Genomic DNA, 25,211 nt, shown 5'->3' with positions numbered 1-25,211 from the left:
AAAAAAAAAAAAAAAATCGGCCATTAGTGAAAAACTCCTAGGGGTTAAGTTCTGTACTAGGTGCTAGGCATTCAGGGTTAGATACACTACCCAGTCCCTGGGGCCTGGGTGTGGTTCTCTATGCTATGCTCATGCATGATTCATTAAAATTACAGACCAACATTGAATATGGGCACATGGATGGTCCATGATCACCAACGGGTTTGACAGAAACCCTGTTTGCCCTGTTTTATGGTGACCATCTTGCTTTCTGGGAACCTTTAAATGCCCAATTCCAAATCTTGCAGCTCCTGGAGAAGGCTTTTCTCTTTCTGAATTTGCTCCGACGGATTTTTTTTTCTAACTGCTTTCCAGCTTGTTCTTTCAGTTGCTCAATAGCTTTCAGTTTCTTCTTTAGGTTTCTGTCCGTCTGTCTGTCTGTCTGTCTACTTCAGGGTCACCAGAAGATGACGGAGAGATAGTGTTTCGTGATGTGCTCTGTGGAGCAGGAGTAGGTGCCAAATCTGGGCTCTTGTCATTTTTTTGCTTCCTGCTCAACAGCATTCTTAGCCTCATGCTTCCTTTGGTTTTGAGGGCCGTGTTTTGATGATGGCTTATCATTTCCTGGTGGTGGGTTCACATTCTGAGGTGGCTCCCTTCATGCAGTTTGGAACTGGTGACTGGTTTATTTCTTAAACCTGGAGGTCTGTAAGCTGTGGTAACTTCAGGGTCCTCACCGGGCACTTCACTCAAAACCGCTTCATAACTGGTAAGTTATTCTTTTTGCTGGGAATATGCCATCAAAAAATGGCTGCCAAGAACTCTCCCACGATTCTGCACTCGATGGCACCTCGTGCTTGTGCAAGACAGAGCCATTGCGGCGCCAAATCTTGTGCCCATTATTAATGCATAACCTGGGAGCACATGTGGCTGTTAAAATATGCTCACTGTCTGGGCACCGAGCAAAATAATAAGTTGGTAGTTTTTAACATCCCACACTTTGTATTTTTCCCCTCAGATTTCCAAATCCAGCTGGGACTCACATATGTCCATGAGCGCGGAAATAGAGTGCACTGCAAGACCCAATCCCAAAGTCAAACGCAGGGTCACATTCCAAGTTAGAGATCATTGCCTTGGCAGGCATAAAAGCATAACAGCACAAAACCTGGTAGAGCTAGAATCACACCCTACATCCTAAATGGGGCCATTTTTTTGGTAACTACACTCTCCATCTGTTGCAATGTAGTGCCGTTTGTTCTCCGTAATACGAAGCTCCTGTCTTGTGAACATCACCAACACAGCAGTAGCTTTTTTATTCCATATCTCTGTAACCTTATCGGCTTTAAAGAAATTTTATTGGCTAAAGCTGCATGAGGTCCAGCAGAGTTGGGGTGCTGACACAATCTAACAATTGAAGGTGCCCCTTTACTCCCTGGGACATGGACAGCCACCTGATATGGTCGTGGCCCAGGTGGTAAAACAAAATCATTCACTTTTGCAAATGTAATTCACTTACAACTGTGTCCACATTGTTGTTTTCAAAGAAGTGAACTTCATTGTAGACACTTCGGGCACAATAATTTCATCTTCTGACCAGGATGGACACCAATTTTGCATTTTTTTTTCTGTCTGAAAGATTTCAAACATGTCCCGGTTTTCCTGGGCCAGTTTTCACATCATTAAGCTGTAGGTTGGGTAAGCCAGCTGGGCCGTCTTTAGAAGTTTTCTCCATTGCTCCAGGAAAATAACATTCCCTCCTTACTAAAGGCATAGACTTTGCAGTTTCCCCAGATTCCCTTGGAAACACTGTGCTGTCTGTGAAACACAGTGGTCTGTCCACTTTCTGACACTCGGACTGTCATTAGCAACATGGACAGAGCCATCTTGTCCCAGAAAAAGGGACCCGTTTGGTGTTAAACACCTAGCAACAACTGTCATAACTAAAGCACAGCCAGGCCTGGGCACTTAAAAGGAAAGACAACAGATCTTTCAGTGTAACTTAGGATATCACCTGTGCCAGCCCCATCGAGGGCAAGGAACACTAGAGGCTTTGGAAGAGGAATTCTTAGGCAGAAGGACAACCTGATAGTTATCAAAAGACTCCAGAGTCGGAAGCTTTTGTAGTCAACTGTAGGCCTGCAGGTCTTCCTAACCTCCTCACAGGCAGACTTGGTTTGTTTACTAGCCCTAAGTGACGGAAATAAAGGGACCTCTGCCAAACAGAGGCTCTGCCAATACAAAGATATTCTACAAAAATAAGATGCCGTTAGAATCTTAACGATACCTTATGGAGGCATCTGTTACATTATAAAAACTAAGTGTGGTGTTTACAGTCCTGATAACTCTGCAACGTAACTGTCCCCAATAGAGGCCACGTCCTCACTGGCTTTGTCACAGAGAGAACTTCTTAGCTCGTGCACTTCCTGGTGAAAAGTTACTGGCTTCTCTCGTCCTCGTGATAGTCATTGACGGGTTCCAGATGCTGCGACATTCGTTTTGTATAATCTCGGTCCAGCACTATGTGTTTTTGTTCCTCTCGTAGAAGCCCTCCCTCCCACGTGACTTGACGGCATGTTCTTTCTCAGCTAGACTTTTACTATAAACCCCCTGACGGACCCAGAACATTCCTAAAAGGAAATCCCAAACTGCTTGCCCCTCTCAGCCTGAAGCAGCTTTACAGCAGTCAGGGTGGCCTTAACCAGAAGGGAGAATGTGACCCGGGCAAAGACAGGCAGCTAATCATCAGAGAGAGGAATGAATGGATAGACAACTCTCTCCAGAGGAGAGGAAGGTTGCACTTTCCAACACAAGCCATCACCCTCTGGAAGGCTCTCTTCCTGCCTTTTGGTCACCTTTCGGTCACATAGGCATGAGAAGAACAAAAACCAAAAATCTATAAAGGGGCAAGACACCCCCCATTCCCTCAGGGACCAGTTCTGGACCCCTTCCTCTCTGAAGGATTCTCTCTCTCTCTCTCTCTCTCTCTCTCTCTCTCTCTCTCTCTCTCTCTCTCTCTCTCTTCTGTTTCTTAAATAAAATTTACTTTGGGCTCTTGCCTCGGAGTTTCTCAGGTGTTTAATCTTCAACACCAGGGGAACAGGATCCCATTCTGATTTTTAAGAATGGTCTCACTTGCACTCAGAGCTCACGAGTCCTCTTGCACCATCCTCTGTCCCACCTGACTCACCGCCTGCTCATCAGTTCCATGAATAAGTGTGTCCACTCCCCCCACAGGGCTAGGAAGTCTTTTGCCAGAGAATCCAAGGAGCCCAGGAGTCAGCTCCCCAGACCAAGGTCCGGACCCCTCTTCCAGGTCTGTCCTGAGTTGTGGGGCTGACCCTGAAGACAGGAAAGGGGGGACGAAAGAATCTGGACTTGGGCTCAGAGTTCACAGAATCCTGCCCCCAGGGCAGCTCTGCTGGGCCGGGCCCAGGGCTGAGCTGGTCCTCCCCAAGAGACAGAGTGAGAGGTTGACGTGCAAGACTGAGATGTGTCCTCAAGATGGGTCAAGGACCACGCCTCGTGGAGTCTGGTGGAGACGGGAGGGTGTCATCTCTGGCTTTATCCTCCAACCACTGCCCCACCCAGGGCTGGACACTGGCCTCTCCCCTGCTTTGAACGCCTCACGCCATGGCTCCCACCTCCCACCCACCCTCCCCTCCTGATGCTCCCATCCAAGCCAAGGAGCCCAGCCTGACCAGCACCTCTGAGAGGAGCAGCCATGCCAACCACGAGGGCCCTGCTGGGGTGGAGAACCTCCCGAGGGCCAATGCCCTCCTACGTCACCTCATTCGCTTTAACCCCACGTGGGTTCAGTCCCCATCCCTATTTCAGAGATGAGATAATTCCGAAAGAGAACCAGCAAATTTCCCAAGGACAAACAGCCAAGAAATAAGACAGCCAGGATTCAAGCCCAAGTCTGTAGAGGGAATCCACAGCAGAGTCCCCCCACAGCTCCCTGCTGACCTTCCTCCCTTCCACCTGCCTCCTTTCTCACCAGGAAACCTCCCAGATCACAGCCCCGGAGCTGATAATCCTGAATCCAGCCAGCCAGGCACAGTGGCACATGTCTGTCTCCCAACTACTCAGGGGACAGGTGCAGGAGGAAGTCGAGTTTGCGGCCAGCCTGGGCAACACTGTCTCAAAAAAATTTTTTTTAAATAAAAAGTACTGGCCTCGATGCCCTGAGTTCAACTCCCAGTTATTGAGGGCAGGGGGACGAAATGCATCCATTCTTTCTACAAAACCCTGTCTAACAGGATGCTAAAATAGAACCTCTTCACTGTCTCCATTTTCACTGTGTCTCCAAAGCTGAGGGATGTTAAGTTCCTACACATTCTAAAGAAAGGTTCTTGACCAGCTGTAGAGAATTTTCTAGGCAGGAGGTAATAAAGTCCATTGATTCTATCCATCAAGGGAAGGAAAGGCTGAGATTGTTCAAACACAGGCCCGAGCATCCCCCTCCAAGGCAGAGGAGCCGGAGCTTCCCTTCCCCTCTAAACAGGTGCACGGACCTTGAAGACAACCCACCAGAGGGCTGGACTGTGTCCTGTGGGATTGGAGATGCAAGAAATGGCTCCTGGCTCGCAGCTAAAGCATTCTGGAAATGAGAGCCGGCCAGCTCCAAAGCACATGAGGGGAGGCAGCTTGAGAGGTGACCGGCACTTCCAACTGACCTCCAGCAATTATTAGGGTCCCGTGGGCAGATATGAATCCCCACCAAAGGGACCTGCCTGCAGGACACTGTGACCCCCAACAGAGTCTATGTAGAGACTTCTGCTGGAACCCAGGGGTAGGAGGCTAAGTAACCAATTGAAGGAGGCAGTGTGCCCATCAGGAGTTCACAAGGAGGGGGGGAAGCTCAGGGAACCCCCAAAAGCCACCCCAACTGAGGGAGTCAGCACTTGAATTTCCACCACCCCAGGAGGACCCCAAGGTCAGTACTTTGTTTGTTTGTTTGGTTGGTTGTTTGTTTCTGTGCTGCGATGGAACCTAGGGCCTCTGGCATGCTATGCAAGAGGTCTACCACTGAGCCCTATCCTTTGTCCTTCAAAACCAAATTATAGATGCTCCTGTCAGAATACCTGTGTGCCCCCTTGTCTGCCCCTCCCTCTCCCTTAGAAGCGCCAGGGTGGAGGGGAAGGGGGCTTGAAGGACAGAGAAAGGCTGCAGCATGCTGCAAGGGGAGCCCCGGACCTACAGGAGAGGCACTTTGACCAGGATGGGACCCAACTTTTCACCATCTGAGAATCGAGACCCTGAGTGACTAGAGAGGCCATAGGAGGGCCAGGTTTTAGCTCAGTGGTGGAGCGCCAGCCACCTGCACAAAGCCCTGGGTTCAATTCCCAACTGCCAGGAAGGAAGGAAGGAAGGAAGGAAGGAAGGAAGGAAGGAAGGAAGGAAGGAAGGAAGAAAGGAAGGAAGGAAGGCCGGCCTGTGATCCCAGCCATTTAGGAGGCGGAGGCAGGAGGATCACAAGTTCAAGGCCAGCCTGGTGAACTTAACAAGACCCTGTCTCAAAATAAAAAACAAAAAGGGCTGAAGATGCAACTCAGTTGCAAAATGTGCCCATTGGTTCTATCTCAAGTACAAAAAGTAAATGAAATAAAATTAAAAACTAAGCTCATCTTCCCAGATTTGTATGGGTTGGAGCCCTGTGTAAAACACTTTTTGCGGGCACTCTCCATCAGTTCTTTATCCCACAACCCTCACAGCAGGGAAGTGTGTTCATCCATTCAGCCAAGATTTAGTGAGCAGCTACTATGTGACAGGCCCTGTGCTAAATAAAGATGAGGATGTCATGGTGCCTTGAGATGAGTAGACTGCAGTCTGAATATCAGGAGGAGGGGGAGAAGAAAGGAAACAGACAGACGCATAAACCAGTCCTTAGCACTACAGTGTAATAAGGACTACTATAGAGGCATGTATTATTTCCACTGGGAGATAAGAGCAGGTGGCCCTTACCTGTGCCTAGGACCTGAGATGTCACCAAGGAAGTAGCATAGAAGGTTGTGGGGGAGGAGGTTGCAGGCATTGCCAAGAGACGGAAGAAATTGCATGCACACAAATCATGGAGGTGCAAAGGACCGGCAAGATGGGGAGGCCAGAGCGAGTGTCCCACATGTGGGCAGTGCTCCTTTCTGCCAGCAGCAGGTGACTTTAGCAAACTGTTCAGGGAGGAGGTGTGGGCTTGGGTCCGTGAAGCTGGGCTAGCAAATGTTCTGTCCACTTTGGTTCTGCCATCAGGGTTTCTTCTGAAATGCCTGTTAGCAAACACAACTCACCATAATCAAATTTTCTACCTGAAACATACACAGTCCCCCACTGCTGTACCCTCAGTCCTCTTGGTAAAAGGGCAACACTAGCTGTACTATGCTATGGTGAACTTTTCTTGTTTCTGGTTCACTCCTTCAAAGGACCCCACATTAGCTGCCTCAGCCATCAGACCAAATAGCGCCTTGCTGCTGCGTCTTGTCCTAACTCCACATTTCTCTACACGTCACTGAAACAAAGGTTTCTTTGGTCTCCAGAAGTACTTCTACCCAGGGCCCAGACCCAGGCCGAGGGAAGGAGACAAGTTACAGAAACAGAAGAAAAGGCAGCAACGAAATCGTGAAGGTCTTGGTGCAAACCTAAAGACCTAGGGCTGGTTCTATGGTGTTGTAGGAAGGCAAGGTAGGGTTTTATGGAACCAACTTTATTTGCCAAAATAACGAATGTACCACAATGTAAAAAAGCCTAACTCAGCTTTTTTCCTTACCCTGGGTGGCTACACATTATCAGAGCTCGTGACTTGACCCTGAAGAGGAGCAGAAGGGTCTGGACTCTGCCCTAGTCAGCTGTTCAAACACCTGGATTTAGGTTCTTGAAGGTGGTCCCTTGGCAATCCCCCCACCCCCTCCTCTCTCTCCAGGGCAGAACCACAGTGAGAGGGAACGGATGGCCAGCAGGGGGAGCCAAAGGACCAGTGATGGGGAGAGGAGAGCCACTGGTCCCCAAGCCCTAATACAGCCTGACCCTATGGGCTGTCCTTCCTAGCCCCATGCTCTGACCTCAAGTGGACATCAAAAAAGAAAAGAGACATTTTCAGTCCCACATTTGAGGCAGGGGACCAGGCAAACACTACCCTCACACCAGGTTTTTTGAGGGCTCTTCCCCGTTGCTTGAAGAGATTTTATTTACCAAGCCTGCTAATATCCTGATCAAATTTTGAACAGTAAATTCACATGTTCCTAAACAAATGCTGCAGCTCTGAGCTGCAAAAGACACTTTGTCAAAACAAAATAATCTGTCAGCACGCAGTGCGGGTCACAGAACTGGCGGATCTGGCGAGTAAGTGGCCGACAAGATGCTGTACTTACGACAGATTTGCCACAATCTGTAACTCAGGCAAGGGCACCCAGAAACAGAAACTAAGTGTTCGAAACTTTGGCAAATATTGAACACCAACAGGAAGAAACTGGGTGTGGTCATTAAAACGGTAATTATGCCTCTGTGGGAAGGTTTGGTAAGAAGTCAGGAATATTTGCCTTTGGGGTGGGGAATACATTGAAAGGAGTTTTCTTCCCTCTCTGGGAGCGGTTCCCTCTACACAGACTTGGAAGATCTCCCCTCACCTGATAGACTCAGAGCAGGCACAAGGGCTTCTCACTTGGCTCAAGGTTTAAATCCTTTGCCCTTTATTTGATGGCTTATAGTGTTTTCTAATTTTCTTTCAAAATTTATTAAGCCCATAGTTCCATTACCTTAATGTTATAAATTTTGAAAACTTTCACATAGAATACAAATATGTATTTCGTATCTTATTAAGGTGCCAAATACCAAGACACAGGTGTCACCTCTCACCCCATGTAACAACCGCGGAGAAGGAGCGCTCCCAGGCTCAGCCGGTTCTTCTGCTGCTGACCACTTAGGCTGACGTCAGGGTAGGGCTTCGGCCATGGAGGCAGAAGCCGAGGGAGGGAGGGGTTCTCCAGGAAAAGAGGAAGAAGGATGGGGGTCCGTAACACGGGACACGGAGCGAGCAGGGCTGGAAAACGGTCGGGAAGTCGCCATCCATTGTCCAGGGGTTCCTGGGCATCAGGGGGAGAGAAGGCACCATGTGAGGCACGTGGGCAAGTCCCCAGGGGACGCCTCCGCACTGATGTTGTTCAAATCCTCCTGTGAGTGGGGACTTCCCTCTCTGCCCAGTGAAAGCCTGATCAGTGTCAGCTGTCACCCTGACACAGCCAGACATGTACCCAAGAACAGCTTCCCATAGCACCCCCAGGACAACTGTACAGCCAGATGGCACCCTGGACACCTAGCGAGGAGGTGGAGAGGGACTCCCCCTGCTCCACCTGGAAGAATAAACCCAGCAAGGTGGGGGTGGGGAGGGTCAAGTACGTACCATGAGGTCAAGTTTAAAAAGTAGACGCCACATGGTACATTCACCAGGAGTACAACCATGTGAAAGTCAGAGGCACAGGAAAGTAGTAGGGACACCCAACTGGAAAGCACAGGTAGTAGAACTCTGAATTGTTAATATTTTTATTTTCTTCTCTGTAACAATGTCTTTTCAAAATTACTAAAAATTCCTAAGTTTACGGCCCTTTGCTCCTTCTGCCCCGCCCCCCGGGACGCAGGGCTCGATTCTGCATATGGAGAAAACATGCTTTGCCCACTTGCCCCAGACGTAAATCATTACCACTTAGGAACTGGCCAGCAATGCCCCCTTGCAGGCCCCTTGCAGGATTCTAATGATAAACCAAAACCCAAAAACTCTTTCTTCCCATAAACACAACCATATCATTATTTACAGAATTCACTTTTATCCTGGTATCAAAAAGTACACTAAAGGGCTGGGGATGTGGCTCAAGCAGTAGCGCGCTTGCCTGGCATGCGTGCGGTGCTGGGTTCGATCCTCAGCACCACATAAAATAAAGATGCTGTGTCTGCCGAAAACTAAAAAATAAATATTAAAAAAAATTCTCTCTCTCTCTCTCTAAAAATAATAATAATAAGTACACTAAAAATTTATCACTAAACTAACTGTATTATATTTTTCCCCTCTTCGATTTCTTTGCTAAATATCTCACTGTCCCGGAGACTTCTGCTTCTTATTCTCTTGGTGTCCACTGTGTCCTTGGCCTTCTGTGGGTTTCTGCACATGCCGTGGCACCTCGAGGGACCCTCTGCTCAGGCTCTCTGAAGTCCAGGCTGCACGCCGGCTTTCCGGACCTCAGACCCCTGAAGTCTGAATGTGCAGTTGCTCCTTTCTCTTCCTGGTTCCTTGTGGGGATGATTCTGTCTTCCGGATCCCAAGCACGTCCCTCGGGAAGACCAGGCTTGACTTCCCCACCACAGTAGGAAAATCTGCTCCCATCCCACCCACCAGCCCCTTGCCCTGGAGCGTGCACCCCCTCCTCCACAGACGGCAAGCCCCCCCAGGGAATTCCACCCCTGGGGACAATTCCCGGACAATTCCAATTGTCCCAACCACAGTCCCTTTGAATCGTTTGGGTCTTGAGCTCTGGTGACTACTTCTGCAATGCGGCTGTGATGTCATTTCCCTATGACTGGATCTGTCAGCTTTTTGCTCCTGCGGTTGTCATTTTGACATATGGCTACTTAGTTTAAAAATAAAGAATTCAGCTGGGCGCCGTGGTGCCCACCAGTCATCCCAGCCACTGGGGAGGCTGAGGCAGGAGGATGGAGGATTCAAAGCCAGCCTCAGCAATGTAGCAAGGCCCTAGCAACTCAGTGAGACCCTGTCTCTAAATAAAAATATAGAAAAGGGCTGGGGATGTGGCTCAGTGGTTAAGAGCTCCTGGGTTCAATCCCTAATAATAATAATAATAAAGAATTCAGCCCACTCCTCTGAACTGGGCCTCCGCTGCCAGAGATAAAATGGAAAGAGAGGTCGCTGCCATGAATGACATAGTTGTCAAGGATGAGATGAAAAGAATGTGCGATACGCGGGAGCCATCGGTGTCGAGTGGGACTATTTTGATCCTCAGCAAAGAGCAAGTGGAGAAGCTGGAGGAGCACTTCCTGAAGGACCCCTTTCCATCCCACAGTACCCTGGTGGCCCTGGACTCCCGCCTCGGCCTAGAGGAGAAACAAGTGGGACATGTGCAGGATTGGTTTAGTGTGGAACGTCAGATAAAGCATAAACGAGGCTATCATCTGTATGCACGAGGCTATCATCCATATGCAGGACACTTGTGTCGGCCCTCACACTCATCCTGTGCCCACTCATCCTGGGCAGGCCCATCCTGGTCCAAATTCTGTTGTATATGCCCATCCTGCCAAGATAACCACTCTCCCAGCTCCAGAAGACCCAGAAGGTTCTCTATTCGGGTCCAGGCCTGTGGGAACCTCCGGGGTGGTTCCCCCCAGAGTTCCTGGCCCATGAGGGGAGAGGAAAAGGAACTAGAAGCCTCCTTGAAGAGACTCTCCACTGCAGAGCCTGAGGAAGGTGACCTTGAAGACACAGACAAATCAGGTCCAGGAGATTTCTGAGTGGATGGGGGTTCTGCACCTGCCCCATTCCACAGGTCCCACAGGTCCTCTCTCTGGCTACCATTCATCACCTGTCATTTGAGTCACCTGGGAGTGTCTGGGTCTCCAGTCTGAGTGGAATGGGTGTTCCTGGGTGCACTTCCTTCCCTTGATGCTGCCCCCGCCCCTGGCCAATGTTATCACTATCTTTCCTCGTTTATGGGGGTCTTGGTCTGCAGCCCAGTGCAGCGGTTGCCTGCATCTCCAGGAATGAAGGACCTCTGCTCTCCCACAAGGATTTCCCCTCAGTCTCTGCTGAGCCACACCCACATCAGATCCCCACCCCCAGCTGCGCCTTTTAGAGTCCATATCCAGTCCATTTCCATCATTTTGAAATAGTTTGGAGCTTTGTCTTAATTTAGGTATTTTTTCCCTCTTATTTCCTTTTGGTCTTTGCTTTGTTACTTGTTTGAGGTTATTTTTCTGCTGATTTTCCTCAATTTTCAATAAAGTTTCTTTTGCTTCAGTGAAAAAAAAAAAGAATTCGGTGCCAGGCAGTGACACACACCTGTTATCCCAGCAACTCCAGAGGCTAAGGCAGGAGAATTACAAGTTCCAGGCTGGCCTGGGCAGTTTAGTGAGACCTTGTCACAGAATAAAAAATGAAAAGGGCCAGGGATGTAGCGCAGTGGTAAGGTGCCTCTAGGTCCAATCCCCAGCATCAGGAGGCAAGGATTCAAGTTGTACCTTACAAGGAAAACAACCTTCCTCTGCCCCGCCCCCAGGCCCACTCCCCAGAATGTCACCTTTAACAAGTTTACCTGCTACTTCTTATCCCAGACCTAACCTTGGTCACTTCAGCCCAATGCTGAATGAGTCCCGGGTGGCTGCTCTGAGGGACACCAGCATGTGGCTTTCTCCCTTGTAAGGAGGTGATAGGTGCTTGGTTCCCAGCTGTCCACACCCTTGAGCCTTGAGGGATCTGGTAATAGAAAAGCATCTCTATCCTCTCAACAAACTTAAAACTACCTAATAAGTATTTGCTATGTTATTATTACTTTACTATATTAATAAAACTCATTATAATTATCATCTACTATAATACTGTACTAAGTATTGTAAACGTATTACTTCCTTTCATTCTCACACCTCTAACAGGAAGGTAATTTGCATCTCCGTTCCCTCCACTCCCACCCATTCCACTCCCACCCCGTACTGGGGATTGAACCCCACCAAGCGCACTCTCCCACTGAGCCACACATCCCCAGTTCTTTTTATTTTTTATTTTGAAACACAATCTGGCTAAGTGGCAGAGGCTGGCCTTGAACTTACAACTGTCCACCACACCTAGCAGCATCTCCGTTTAAGAGGACAGAACGGAGGCTCAGAGGGGTACAATTAGCTTGCGCATGCTCAGGCCTCCAGTGAGGGCACAGTGTGTGGGGGCGTTTGCAGTCCTGGGGTGAACAGATGCTGCAAGTGCTGTGGTCGAGCTATGACCCAAGGACCACGCGCACAGGGAGCTGGGCTCCAGAGCCCCGTCACACACTGGACAGCTGGGTATTCCGATGTGGCCATAGGTAAAGAACACCCCCGTCCCCTTCTCTGCTCAGGGAGAAAGATGGGGATTGGGAAGATTTGGAGCTCGCACCAAATACTCCATTGGTTCAAGGAGAACTATACAGAGCTGCCAGGTAGAGTGGCTCATGCCTGAAGTCCTAGCAATTTGGGAGACTGTGGCAGGAGGATCACAAGTTCAAGTTGAGCCTGGGAAACTTAGAGAGACCCTATCTCAAAATTTAAAAAGGGCTGGGAATGTAACTCAGTGATACAGTGCCCCTGGGCTCAATCCCTAGCACTGGGGGACTATACAACTCTAACAGAGTGACCCTTGCAAAGAATCTCTGAGGGCTGGGCACGGTGGCGCACACCTGTAATCCCAGCAGCTCAGGAGGCTGAGGCAAGAGGATCACAAGTTCAAAGCCAACCCCAGCAAAAAGCAAGGCACTAAGTAACTCAGTGAGACCCTGTCTCTAAATAAAATACAAAATAGGGCTGGGGGGTGTGGCTCAGTGGTCGAGTGCCCCTGGGTTCAATCCCTGGCACAAAAAGCAAAAAAAAAAAAAAAAATGAAGAAGAAAAAGAAGGAGAAGAAAAAGAAGAATCTCTGAGGGAATTAAGGCCATGATAATGTCAGAATTGCTACTTCACAAGTGTTTTCGTTAGCTTTTCACCACTGTGACCAAAAAGACTTGAGAAGAACAATTTTAGAGGAGGAAAAGTTTATTTGCTATTCATCATTTTAGAACTCTCTTTCCATAGATGGATGACTCTTGGCTCTAGGCCTGAGTGAGGTGGAACGCGGAGGTGGAGGGGTGAGGAGGAGGAAAGCAGCCCAGGAAATAAAGAGCTTCACTCAGCAGAGGCAAAAGGTAAACCCCACAGGCACACCCCGTGACCACCTCCTCCAGCCACACCCTACCTGCCCTCAGTCACCACCCAGTGAATCCAGTCAGTGGACTCAGAGGCTGATTCCATTAAAGCTCCCATAACCCCATGATTTCACCTCTAAACTTTCTTGCATTATCTCACAAATGAACTTGTGGGGAACGTCTCCTACCTAAACTCCGACAACAAGGAAGAGGGTCAGTGACGTTAAAAGTGCCGTAATTTGCTTTCTATTATAAGAAAGGCCGTCCACTCCTGGGTATCTGTCTCCAAGAGAACTGAAAACATCTGCCTGCACAAAACCTGTATGAATGTTTAGTGTAGTCTTATCCATAATAGCCAAAATGTAGGGGGAATCCAGCTGACGAATGGGTAAGTACATGTGAAGCCCTGTTATTCAACCACAGGAAGAATTAAGGGCCCTCACGTGCCACAGGACAGAGGAACCTTGAGCACACTGTGCTGAGTGGAAGAAGTCCATCACAGAAGGCTACATACCGCTGACTTCATTGACATGCAATGTCCAGAAACGGTCCTGGCTTACAAGTGTCTTCATCAACAGCATCATGAAATATAATCTTTGATATTTTTCTCTGGGGGAAGGGCGCAGAGGCTAAGATGCCTAGGGACATGGGAGTCATAGGGCCCCTGCTGCCTGGTCATCGGTATCAGGAACCCAGCGGGAGCCTTAAGGGGCTGCACTGTTCCTGCCAGGCACCCTGGTCTAGGACCTTGGCCCCACCCTTCAGAGCTGGGGGGCCAGGACGGGAAAGCTCCAGGAACATTCTAGAAAGCCAAGGGACTATGGATAGGACCTCCTCACTGTGAGTGAGATGGAGTGCCCCAAGGGAGGAGCTTGGTCGGGCAGAATTGGAGCCCCGAGAAGTGGGGGAGGAAGTGGGAAAAGAGGCATCCTCACCGGGAGCCTGCGCACCCCGCACCCCGCCCTCCCATCTGAAAGCCCTGAACTGAGCCTGGAGGCAGAGGAGGACTTTCCTCCTTTAGTGACTCTTGCCTTCTTGTGTAGCAAGAGTGGAAAGCAGATGCCCCAGGGGACTCTCCACCTTCAGCCTTTGGGACAGAGGGCGGGGCTGGCCTTCCTCAGAATGTGGGAGGACACAGACAAGGAAGTTGGGCATTCGGGAAATAGGAGACGGGTCTCCTTGGACATGCCCCTGAGCAATGGGCAGGGTCCTAGGCTCCTCTTTGTTCCCACACACTTCACCTACCACACCAGGGAGAGCACACACTAAGCCCAAGTTCAAAGTCCCTGCCCCCACTCTGTGAAGGGGGGGTTGGAGCAAGACCCCTTCCCTCCCCCGCCCCTCTTCAGGGCCCACTGAGTCTGCTCCTACACTAGGTCTCCAAGTGAAGGTCCAGGAGAATTGGAGCACTATGCGCAGGAGTGCCACATTGGGCTGCCTGGCCACCAGGAGCCAAGAATATGCCACCCCAGTCTCCCTCCTTGGCTCCATCCTACCTCCCAGGACTCCACCCTGTTGTCCTTTGTCCAGCAAAACCTCCATGTGCATCTTTGAGCACCTGCCTACCTCCCCCGCCACCTCCTCCACTCCAGACCCTCAGTACCTCTGTTGAGAAAAGTATAAACGGCAGCCATACCCCAGAGAAAAACCCCAACATGGCGCCCAATGTGGGGCTGAGAGCGGGTCAGTGGATCTGAGAATGAGGAAGGAGTGATGTAAAAGAATAGGATTTTCCCTAGCAAGGAAAACTTGAGCAGTAGAACAGGTAGAGCAGAGGGGAGGATGGGAGTGAATATCCCAAAAATCCTGTAAGGGACAATTCTTAGTAACCTGTTTTCAGTGATGACAAAGCAACTTTAAAGGCCATTTTCACCAGATCTCTGATAGGGGTCCAAGGGCTTTCCTCAGCTGGTTTGAGCTTTGGGTTAGCTGGTAAGAGGACCTGGTGGGACCCGGTGTGGGCACTGACAGGAGAAGAGAGGAGTGAGTGGGTAGAGGGATTCCTTCAGTACCTGCTACCTCAGAAAAGAGGCAATGTTTTGAGGAAAGACGGTTGTTTAGGTTTTTGATCTAGTGAGTGGAGAGGAGAAGTCAGGTTGTTCAGGTGGGGGAGACAGTGGAGGGGCTGGGGCAGAAGGTTGAGGGTGAGGACCTATTTGAGCCGGGCGATAGGGTGGAAATTCATCAGTAGGGTCAAAAGTAGTGCATGAGTCAGGAGGAGGAGGAGATTGGGGATCAGTGGTTGAGGGTGTTGGTTTGCAAGCTAGAAGAATTTGCAGAGGTCTGCAAGAGGTGCAGAGAGCACAAGCAAGAAGAACGCTTTGATATAGCAGCTTTTTACCCATTTTTTCAAATGCCCACAGTAATTGTAGAGATCCCTTAGAATGGAGGGATCCAGGGACCCAAAAGGGGGGTCATCTGCTTTGGTGGTCTAAGGGATAAGTGGGCCAGGCCTGGGTGCTATATTTGATCAATTTGGGGGTTTGATGTCTGGTGTCAAGGAGAGGGTTTTGAGGTTATCCAAGAGGCATTGTAGGGGAGAGTCGACCGGCAGAGAGGACGCATTACCCATGTCGCAAAGTAGTATAAGGAGGAGGGAAGGGGATGCAAACTTGGTATAGAGGAGAAGGAAGGAGACGCAACCGTAGTATAAGAGAAAAGGAGGAAACTGATTTATTGGCAAAAGGGGTGTCCCCGCTAGAGCCAAAAATCAGGAGTGCCTTAGTGGCAGGTTCGAGCTGCAGAGATTGGTTGTCACCGAATCCTGACAGTCGAAGCTCTCGTCCTGGACGGAGCCGGAGCCGTGGGAGACCTTGGCCAAGGCTTTTCTTTTCGGGACCCCTCCTGGAGAGGCCGGAGACTCGCAGGGCCGGAAAGAGGGGAAAGAGAGAGACAGGGGAAGAGGGAGGAAGGGGAGGGTAAGGTTCTCTCTGGAGGCCGAGTCTTGAAGGTGTGAGGACTAGGATTTTAGGAGAGCCACAGAGATGGTGAAGGTCTGGGTGGACTGTGATGTTCAGTTCTCTGTTATGTGTCCCTGGAGGTTACACAGTCCTTTGAGGGAGACCTACAAAGCCTATGCTGGTAACTAACAGCTGGGAAGGGAAGGGAATAATTTTGAACCCAGGAGTCTATTCTGCCCTAGGAAGGAGTCCCTGAGGGCCACCGTAGCCTTAAAGGCTGTGGTGGGGTGTTTTCCTCCCCGCAGGTGGGCAAAGAGGTTTGCCGGACAATCAACGGCCAAATCCTCCTGACACCACCATTGGGTTTAGGACTCCAGGAAGGGGAAACTCACCAATCGAAGGCTGGTGGTGGATGGAGTTCTGGCAGTCGAGAAAATGGGTTCAGGCCTGGGTTCAGGCCATCCGGTGAGTGGCACTTCCGAATGAAGAGGGACCCAAAAGTGGGTTTTAACCCTCTCCCGGGTTTCGGCACCAATGAAAGGAAAGTGACCACGACACTCGGAGCAACCAAAAGATCTTTATTGCAGCAGTGCAACAAAGAGAAAGGAAAGAAGGAAAGAGAGAGAGAGAAAAGAGAAGAGATGAACAGGGAGAGAGCAAGAGCAAGAGAGAGACAGAGAGCGCACGTAAGAAAGATAAAGAGCAAGAGAGAGAGAGCAAGAGAGAAAGAGCAAGAGAGAGAGAGAGCAAGAGAGAGACAGAGAGCGCACGTAAGAAAGATAAAGAGCAAGGGAGAGAGAGCAAGAGAGAAAGAGCAAGAGAGAGGGGGGCCTGGCAGGAGGGAGTTTTTATAGCCCAAATCTAATGGGGCCTCTGGGTCTGCAAGCTGCCTTGTTGGCCCAAGGGGGGGTTAAGTGTTCAGCCTTGAGCATGGTTGAATGTTCAGACTTGAGGCAAACAGGTGATAAAGGACCAGATAGAGGGGGGTTTGAGTGCGTGGGCTATCTTGCAGACAACACAGTTCAGCCTGCTCTGCACCCAACAACCTCAACATCGGCTTCCAACTCTGTCCAGTCCAGCACCTCCCCGGCCTCCAAATCTCTTGATGTCCATCAAGGCCCCTCCTGTTCAAACCTTCCCTAACCACCCACACCCAGGGCTTAGAGGTGGGGGCTTTCAAACATGCGTCTGTCCCTAGGACCCTTCCTTAAAGTAAGACTCTGGAGAAGCCTGATGAGAAATATTTAACGGAATGTCTAGTTTCTCCTGTGGAAGTTTTCTTTCATACAGTTTGTCATTGCAGGACTAGTTCTGCCTCGAGGGGGGACCTGCCCTGCAGCAGCACCCCACAGCCCTGGTCAAACCCGTCAGGACAACGTCTGTAGGAGAGGACACACTTCCCCCATCTGAGTCAGAACGGACATCTTTTGTCTTCTGGAGGAAAACAGTCCTTGGGGGTAGGATAAGATCTCTGCTTGACAGAAAGCCAGTTCCAGCGCTCTGAGCCTGAAACGGTAAGTACACAGGTCCCTCTCCTCTGGACTGTGTGGCCCCAGCCACCTCCTAGGTTCAAGGTTTCTTTCCCTTCTGGCAGATTTTAAGGGAAGACTGTACCCTTGAGTCCTTCCGCCCCTTACATCCCTAGAACCGTGGATGTATCACTTCCTAATTTCTACCCATGCATCTCATTAGTGTCATGATAGTTTAAGAATCCTAAATCTAAGCAGATGTTTTCAAAAGGAGACCAATTTTTAAAGTACTTAGTGGCATACACACGAGCTTTGCATGGCTGAGCTAAATAAGCACGTGACCATTTCTCATACACAAACCTCCACATCCGTGAAAAATAGGATCTGTTTTTGAGAGATGTGAAGCTAGTTTATTTGTGATAAAAATCATATGATTTTCCCATCCATTGCACATACCTACATACTATGTCAGGTGGCAACGGCACAGCAGTCCCTACGCGCCTCTGTAAGGAACAAGATGCTCTCTGTTTATGTGACATTAGGTGCACATTCTGCAGAAACATTCCCACCACCTGCAGGGGGCTGTACCTTTCACAGCTCTGTCAGACCTTTACGTGCACAGTTAAAAAAAAAAAAAAGAAGAAGAAGAAGAAGAAAAGAAAAAGAAAAATGCAGGGCTCTGACTGCGACTGCAATACCGTAAGGGGCCATGAGACACTCTTTGAACCATACCCCATGGCAGGGAGGCTTCTGAGCCATCTCTGAAGACCCACTCCTGCTCTTGTAGTTCCAATTTCACTGGCCAAAACTTTTTTAAATGATACTGCCTAAGGCTATCAGAGATGCCGGAAAGGCTGTCTCACTTCTATTGGGAAGTGTGAAGTGTTATTGATGTTCTGGAAAGTAATACAGCAATAGGAATTTATATTAAATATGCATACGCCCTACACCCAGCAGTTTCACTTCTGGGAGTCTGTGCCATTAAAAAAAAAAAAGCATCCATTTAAGGATGTATATAAAGATATTTACTCTGCACAGTGGTGCTCACCTGTAATCTCAGTGGCTCTGGAGGCTGAGGCACAAAGATTGCAAGTTCAAAGCCAGCTTCAGCAATTAGTGAGACCCTAAGCAACTCAGCAAGACCCTGTCTATAAATAAAATATAAAAAGGGCTGGGGATGATGTGGCCCAGTGGTGAAGCACCTCTGGGTTCAATCCCTGGTTCCAAAAAAAAAAAAAAAAAAGTATTTCATTGTGAGAAATAGGCATATAAATAATAAGCGTTCAGTTGACAAGTTAGGAAGGAAAGCATGTAGAATGCTGTCCAGAGCCCAATTAACTTCTCCTTCACAGTCCCAAGGTGCACCTCCACCAGAATACCCACACCCCCTCCTCCCTGTCAGGCTGGACAGTTCTACTCTTCATCCTAACCACAGTTACACCATATCACCGATTTTTTTAAAGGTATCATAAACCACCAGGTGCTACAATGCACACCTGTAATCCCAGCCACTCAGGAGGCTGAGGTAAGAGGAGCAGGAGTTTTAAGGCCAGCCTGGACAACTCAGAGAGACCCTGTCTCACAATAAGAAATAAAAAGGGCTGGAGACATTTCATTGATGCAACGCCCCTGGGCTTTTCAAAATGTGGGTTTTAAAAATGAAATTCTGAAGCAGAGCATGGTGGCACACACCTGTCAATGGGTAAAAGTAAGTATCCTAGCCAGAAACGAGGAAGAGGTTCCCAGGCCCTGGCCACTGGCATCCCCCTGAGTCCCCTAGCTACATAACATCCCTGAGCCTGCTAATTCAGGTGTCACCTTTGTGCAAATGTAGAAAAGGTGCCTCATCCTCCGGATGTGTGCAGCCAGGCACCAAGGTGGTGGTTCAAAAAGTGCAGCACACACTGAATTTCAGCCTGCACTGACTCCCTGTCAGGGATTTTTTGTGCAGAGCACTCTTGTATAACTGTTCTCAGCAGCCCTGCCTAGGGTACCTCTGGGGACCCACCCACCGCCAACAGCCCACCCAGCACTGGTACCCCACACTTCTTCAGACTGGCAGCCTGGCTCCCGGATAAAGCAGTTGAGCCATGTGTTTTTTGTGAGATATCTTATTGCAGCTATAAAATCCATTAAAATTACGTTTCTAAGTAAACTGAAATGAGTTCCTCTTATGGCTGTGGGCCGAGAATTCCCTTGAGTCAGACAGGGTATCTCGTCCTTCCCAGCGTCTCCAGCAATGAGGATGGTTTCTGGCACACAGAGGCACTTCCTGAGCATAAATGTGTTGAATAAAAGAACAAATGATAGCTATTATGGTTTGGATCTGGAATGTCCCCCAGAAGCTCATGTGTTGAAGGCTAGGTCTCCAAGGCAGCAGTGCCCAGAGTGATTAGATCATGAGGACTTTGATCTCATGGATGGATTAATGTACTGATAGCTGATGGACTAATGGGAAGTGGTGGAAACTAGGCAGGTAGGGCATGGTTGGGGGAAGTATGTCACTGGGAGTGTGTCCTTGGGGACTCTTGTTTCTGACCCATTCCTCCCTCCCTCTCCTCCCCCCTAACTCCCTCCAGGCTACCATGAACTGAGTGTTTTAATATGCCCCACCTTTCTGCCATGAGTTCCACCTCACCTGAGGCCCAAAGCCGACTGTGAACTAAAAGTTCTGGAACTAGAACCTCGTGGCACAACGGTAGCACGTTTGACTCCAGATCCAAAGTTCTGAAACTATGAGCCAAAATGAATCTTTACTCCTCCAAGTTGTTTGGGTCAGATATTCTGGTCTCAATGAAGAAAAGATGACTAACGAAAATGGCAGAATAAGTACCTTGGTCAGCCAGAAACATCTAAAACTGTTACTCAAAGTATAAACATTTTTATTATGTAGAAATGTAAATTTATTTATTTATTTATTTTCAGTACGAAGAATTGAGCCCAAGGGCACCCTACCACTGAGCTACATCCCCAGCCCTTGTTTTTTATTTTTCATTTTTTGATTTTTGAGTCTCACCAAGTTGCCCAAGCCGACCTTGAACCTCCCAGTTCTCCTGCCTCAGCCTCCCAGATAGAGTGACTGGGATTAAAGACGTGCACCACCACACCTGGCTGAAAGTCCTTATCAAAGTGCAACAGTAGGATATTTAGCAGGATATCTTAAGAGGTTAAATCTGAATAAAAACAGAAATTCAGAGAAATAAGAACAGCTTGGAAGCTGGGTTTTGCCTGAGGGCATTTGCCAGTACTCAAGATCTTTTCTACGGAGGGAGCATATTGGGGAAGCCCTGTCTCCTCGACCCCTACATAAAGCTGAGCTTTTAAAAGCCTCACCTGTAGGGTAAGTGTGAGGTAGAGATAAACCTACACATCTAGAGACTCAGGAGAATTTGCCTTCTTTAAATCTGGGTACTGCGTTTGGGGGGGAGGGGACTCTCAATTAAACAAGCTAGTCATCCCTCAAGTGTGCCCCCAGAATCTGCTAAAACAAATTTAAACTTGCTATAAAGAAACCACCTTCAACTAAGAGGCCTCCAAAAATTTCCACCCACAAGGTTTCCAAAGACTGTGTTCACAGTCAAAAATCACAAAACAGGAGCGGGTGCTGGGTGGAGCGGGTGCTGGGTGGAGGTGCATGCCTGTAACCCCAGCAGCTCAGGACACTGAGACAGGAGGATCAGGAGATGGGAGGCCAGCCTGAGCAACATAGTGAGACCCCGCCTCAAAATAAAACACAACCTGGAGACATATCTCAGTGGTAGAGCTCCCCTGGGTTCAATCCCAGGCACAGGGGAAATTTTCTCACAGTTCCAGAAAGAGAAGAAAAGAGAGGAGAGGAAGGAAAAGAGAGTTAAGGGAACATTAGCAGACAAAGGGTGAGGACTTTCCAGACAGAGGAAAAACATCATGGGGGGGGGGGTGCGGGAGGTGGGGGGGGGGGTTTGCTGGGGTTGTGGCTCAGCAGTAGAGAGCTCGTCTAGAATGTGCGAGGCCCTGGGTTCGATCCTCAGCACCACATAAAAATTAATAAATAAAATAAAGGTACAAAAAAATATTTAAAAAAAAACATCACTTCCATGGGTTCAAGAAGATTTATGGAGCCCAAGCAGGTTACACACAAAGAAATCTAACCCTGGAAGCCAGGTGTGGTGGCACACATCTGTAATCTCAGAGACTCTGGAGGCTGAGGCAGGAGAATCGTAAATTCGAGGTCAGCCTCATGAATTTAGACCCTGTCCGAAAATATAGAATAAAATAAAAAGGGATAGGGATGTAGTTCAGGAGCAGAGCGCCCCTAGGTCAGGTTCCAAGTGTGGGGAGGGGCAGTCTGTGCACCTAACCACACTCAATCCCACCCCTTGATTGCTACCCCTACCAGATTCCATTGTAAATGCCGCTCCCCTATTCCCCACCGCAAAAACAAAATATTCTTTTTTTAACTTTAAAATTATTTCACTAAAACAAACGGAAGAATCTGCTACTGTCCCTTTTCATTCCTGTAGAGACGCAGAAGTTAAAGGACAGGTGTTCTGTGCACCTGTGCTTCTCTCCAACCTCTGGGCTGCCCACCCTCCAGAACCCCCTAGAAAAGCGGACCGTACGCCCTTGCCTGAGCAGCCGCTCCCCGCAGCCTGGAGCCCCTCTGCCCACTGAAACAAGACCCCTCCCTTCGGGGCAGCACTGACTCGCACCCAGGTCTCCTGGCCTCCAACGGACCCTCGCTTGACTTTGCTTAGAGTGGGCGGGTCTCAGGTGAAGTTGATTGCTGGGCACCAGAAGATCCTTCTGCCTTAACCTCCTCTGAGCGCCAAGATCTATCTCCAGGGCTGTGACCCTGTGCGCCAGCCCTAACACGGTTGACCCCTCTGCAGGGGCCCAAGAAAACCTACCCCGCGCCCCCCCCCCGCCCCTCCCGCGACTCTCCCCCAGGGGCCCTGCTCTCTGCCCGCAAGAGGGCGCTGTCTCCAAATTGTCTGCCTCTGGGCGGCGACGGGGAATGGGGCGAGTACTTTTCCATGGAACTGAATAGCGCCGAGATGTGGACCTTCCTGATAACCCCGCAGGGTGGCGAAGGGGAGGCAACCCTGGGAGGAAGGGTTCCAAAAAGGTGCGGCTCTCAGCGGCTTACCGATCCCCGACCAGTGGGCTTAGTTCCACAAAGTTGCACAGGGAAGAGGGGAGGGGAGTAAGAAGGAAGTGGTCTCCATCTGAGGTTGAGATATTTTTTCCCCAGGATACAGGGAGAAACTTGCCCGGTTTGGACAAGGCCTAGAGGCAAGGAATGTCGAGTAAAAAGCCTCTTAATCTCCCCGACCCCACCCTCCTGCCTGAAAACACTGATGCAGACAATAGACAATAAGTCAATTAGTCATCTTCTCTGAAGAGGGCTGAGGACTTGGGTTGGCTCCAGTGGGATGGCTGGTGATTCATTCAAATGAAACTTCAGGGATTGGCTGGGTCAATATTAACAGAAGCTGCATTTGGCCCATCCCAGGGACCCCTATTGTGCCCCATGTGTGAGCACCTCATGATTCACAAGTTCATGGGGCTGCCAGCTCCTCAGGCCACGACCCCCAACATAAAGGACCCCATCTCTGAACGCAGGGAGAGAGAATTCTAGTGGGCTTCTCCAAGGGCTGGTGATGGGGCTCAGTGGTGGAGCACTTACCTGGATGCTTGAGGCCCTGGGTTTGAAGCCCAACACCATGAAAATATAAAAATAAAAAAAAAAAAAATGTGCCTCTCTACCTGCAACTGGAGCATGAGTAGCTTCAATCAACTCTACAGTCTTTAGTGGTCTCAGAAACCACCTCAGACCCGGACTCATGCATCTCAGATGTGCCAGCTACGCCCCACCTCCCTATGGTGACAGAGTGGATTGGCCCCACCCCAGGGCCCATCCAGCACTTCCCCTGTCACCACACCCAGAGCAAAACATGTCTTCAGGGAGCTGTTAGGACGATCTCTGTCCCACTTCTAGGGACCCCAAGCTCCCTCACAGCCCAGACACCATTTCCTTCTCCAGTCTCACCCTAGGTCTCTACTGGAGATCATTTGATGGCTTCCCCAAGGGGGGGGGGGGCAACTTTTCTAATTCACATAAAGTCTCCTTATGAGCTCGCAGCAGCCTTACCAGGGCAGATGGCAAGTGAGTCAGTCCAGAGGTTAACAAGGAAGCAGACTTCCTGATGGCTGGTACAGCCAGACCAAAGAGGAATCAGAAATCATTGGAAAGCCATGACACAAGGATAGATTCAACAATAACAACAACAAAAAAAATTTATTGTGCAATTACCCACCACTGGATTGGACTCAGACAAGCCCCCAGAGGGCATCTCCACCTTCCCAATTTATTTGTAGTCCTTGAGGGCATCATTGTAGATCAAAGCCAAGGCCCCTAGGAAGGTGACATACTCCTGGAAGTTCACCTCCTGGTCCTTGTTCCGGTCCAGGTCTTCCATCAGCCTTGAAATTTCAGCATCCTGCAGCTTCTAATGTGTTAGAATGGAAAGTGCAGACTCAAGGAGGAGCCCCTGGGTGCTCTCCCTTCCTCCCTCCCAGGCAGCTCTGCTCAGGGACATCCACCTTGGGTTCAGCTTGGCTTTACCTCTCTTCAGTCCCTGCTCCTCCCTTGCGGGACTGAACACCAGGACAAGACGATCCCCACCCCGGGAGGGAATGGATCTTCAGCTCAGGGAGGCCAGCGGCCCAGGGCCAGATGGCTGAGTGGGCAGAGGGGCCTGGGGAGGAGGCTACTCACGGCGCCGATGGAGAGCTCCTTCTGGATCAGTTCCTTGAGCTCCTTCTTGCTCAGGGTGCTCTTGTCACCCTCCCTGCCCGAGTACTTGTGGAAGATGGCCACGAGCAGACCAATGGCCTGATCCAGGGGGCACGCCATGACTGGGGGCTGGACCTAGAGCTGGTGACAGAAGGGCTGGTTAGTGTCACAGCACCAGGGACTTCTTGCTCACCACACACCCCCAGAGCTCTGTCCCCACGACCTGCCTGAACCACCCAGCCTCAGGCCACACACAGGTGGCATCAGGAGGCAGCGCAGGAGAGGTAGGAGCAGACTGAGGCCAGGGGACAGCGCCCCAAGAGGCCACCGCGGGGGAACAGAGACGGTTCAGGGTTCTGAGGAGCAAACGGGCCGATGGCTTAGATCAGGCCAAGGACTCCTCTCCAGGATATCCAGGAAAAGGGAAGGGGATGGAGGCTGCCCTCACACCTCGCAGGGCCACACACTGCGACAATGACACACCCAGGACACACCCTCCCGCACCCCAGGAAAGCACACTCGGTGCCGCCCCCGGGGCTGCCTGGCACAGCCCGCCTCTCCCTGCTGTCCCTCTGGCCCCAGCACCGCGGACCCGGCCAGTGAATCCCGGCCCCGACGGGGAGGCAGGGGGTGGCGAGCGGGGACGGCTGGCCCCGAGCGCGAGCCGGTCCTAGCAGGACCCCTGCGCTGTCCCGGCGAGAACTCACCAAGATCGAGGCAGCGGAGCAAGATGGGAGCAGCGAGCGGGGCGGGCTGTGTCGCAGTCCCGCTGGCCTTATAGCGGCCGGCCGCATCCGGGAGGCCGGCTGGGGACAGCCCACCGCCCCACCCCGCCCCGCCCCAGCCCGCTCACACGGCACCGGGTCCCCTGGATGTCCACGCCCAGGGCTGTTCCGGGTAGGACGGGATTGAGAAAGCCTAGCAGCCGGACTAGGGTGTCTAGGGGAGACCACTGCAGGCCAGGTGACATCAGAGTTCCCCCCAGATTTTCATAGTTCACTTTGCCCTTCGTGGTCTATGACAGGGCATGGAGAGGGAGGTCCCGGGGAGGCGGTGGCCGCGGTCCTCCCTGCATCTTCCGCGGCCACCGGCCTGCCCAGTGCTTGAATGTGGTCCTAAAGTAGCGACCGTGTGGGGAGGGGGAGAGGGAGGGAGGATCTCACAAGAGACT

At 50.3% G+C, this 25,211-nt stretch overlaps 1 protein-coding gene and 1 pseudogene across 1 annotated transcript; both read right to left on the bottom strand.

Moving 5' to 3' along the window:
• Positions 1-260: 260 nt before the first annotated feature.
• LOC124077250 (eukaryotic translation initiation factor 2A-like) lies at positions 261-1,714 on the bottom strand (annotated as a pseudogene).
• A 21,797-nt stretch (positions 1,715-23,511) lies between these two features.
• On the bottom strand, positions 23,512-24,894 carry S100a6 (S100 calcium binding protein A6). Its single transcript, XM_046421839.2, has 3 exons — positions 24,748-24,894; positions 24,023-24,181; positions 23,512-23,753 (listed from the first exon to the last, which is right to left on the bottom strand). The coding sequence occupies exons 2-3, from the start codon at positions 24,158-24,160 to the stop codon at positions 23,613-23,615; spliced, it is 279 nt and encodes a 92-aa protein (XP_046277795.1). The 5' UTR covers positions 24,161-24,181; positions 24,748-24,894; the 3' UTR covers positions 23,512-23,612.
• Positions 24,895-25,211: the final 317 nt, after the last annotated feature.

Source organism: Marmota monax, unplaced genomic scaffold (assembly GCF_021218885.2).
Source record: "Marmota monax isolate L192 unplaced genomic scaffold, Marmota_monax_Labrador192_F-V1.1 WCK01_AAM20220418_F8-fsc00108, whole genome shotgun sequence".
Lineage (NCBI taxonomy): Eukaryota > Metazoa > Chordata > Mammalia > Rodentia > Sciuridae > Marmota > Marmota monax.
This window is presented reverse-complemented; position numbering and strand designations above follow the sequence as displayed.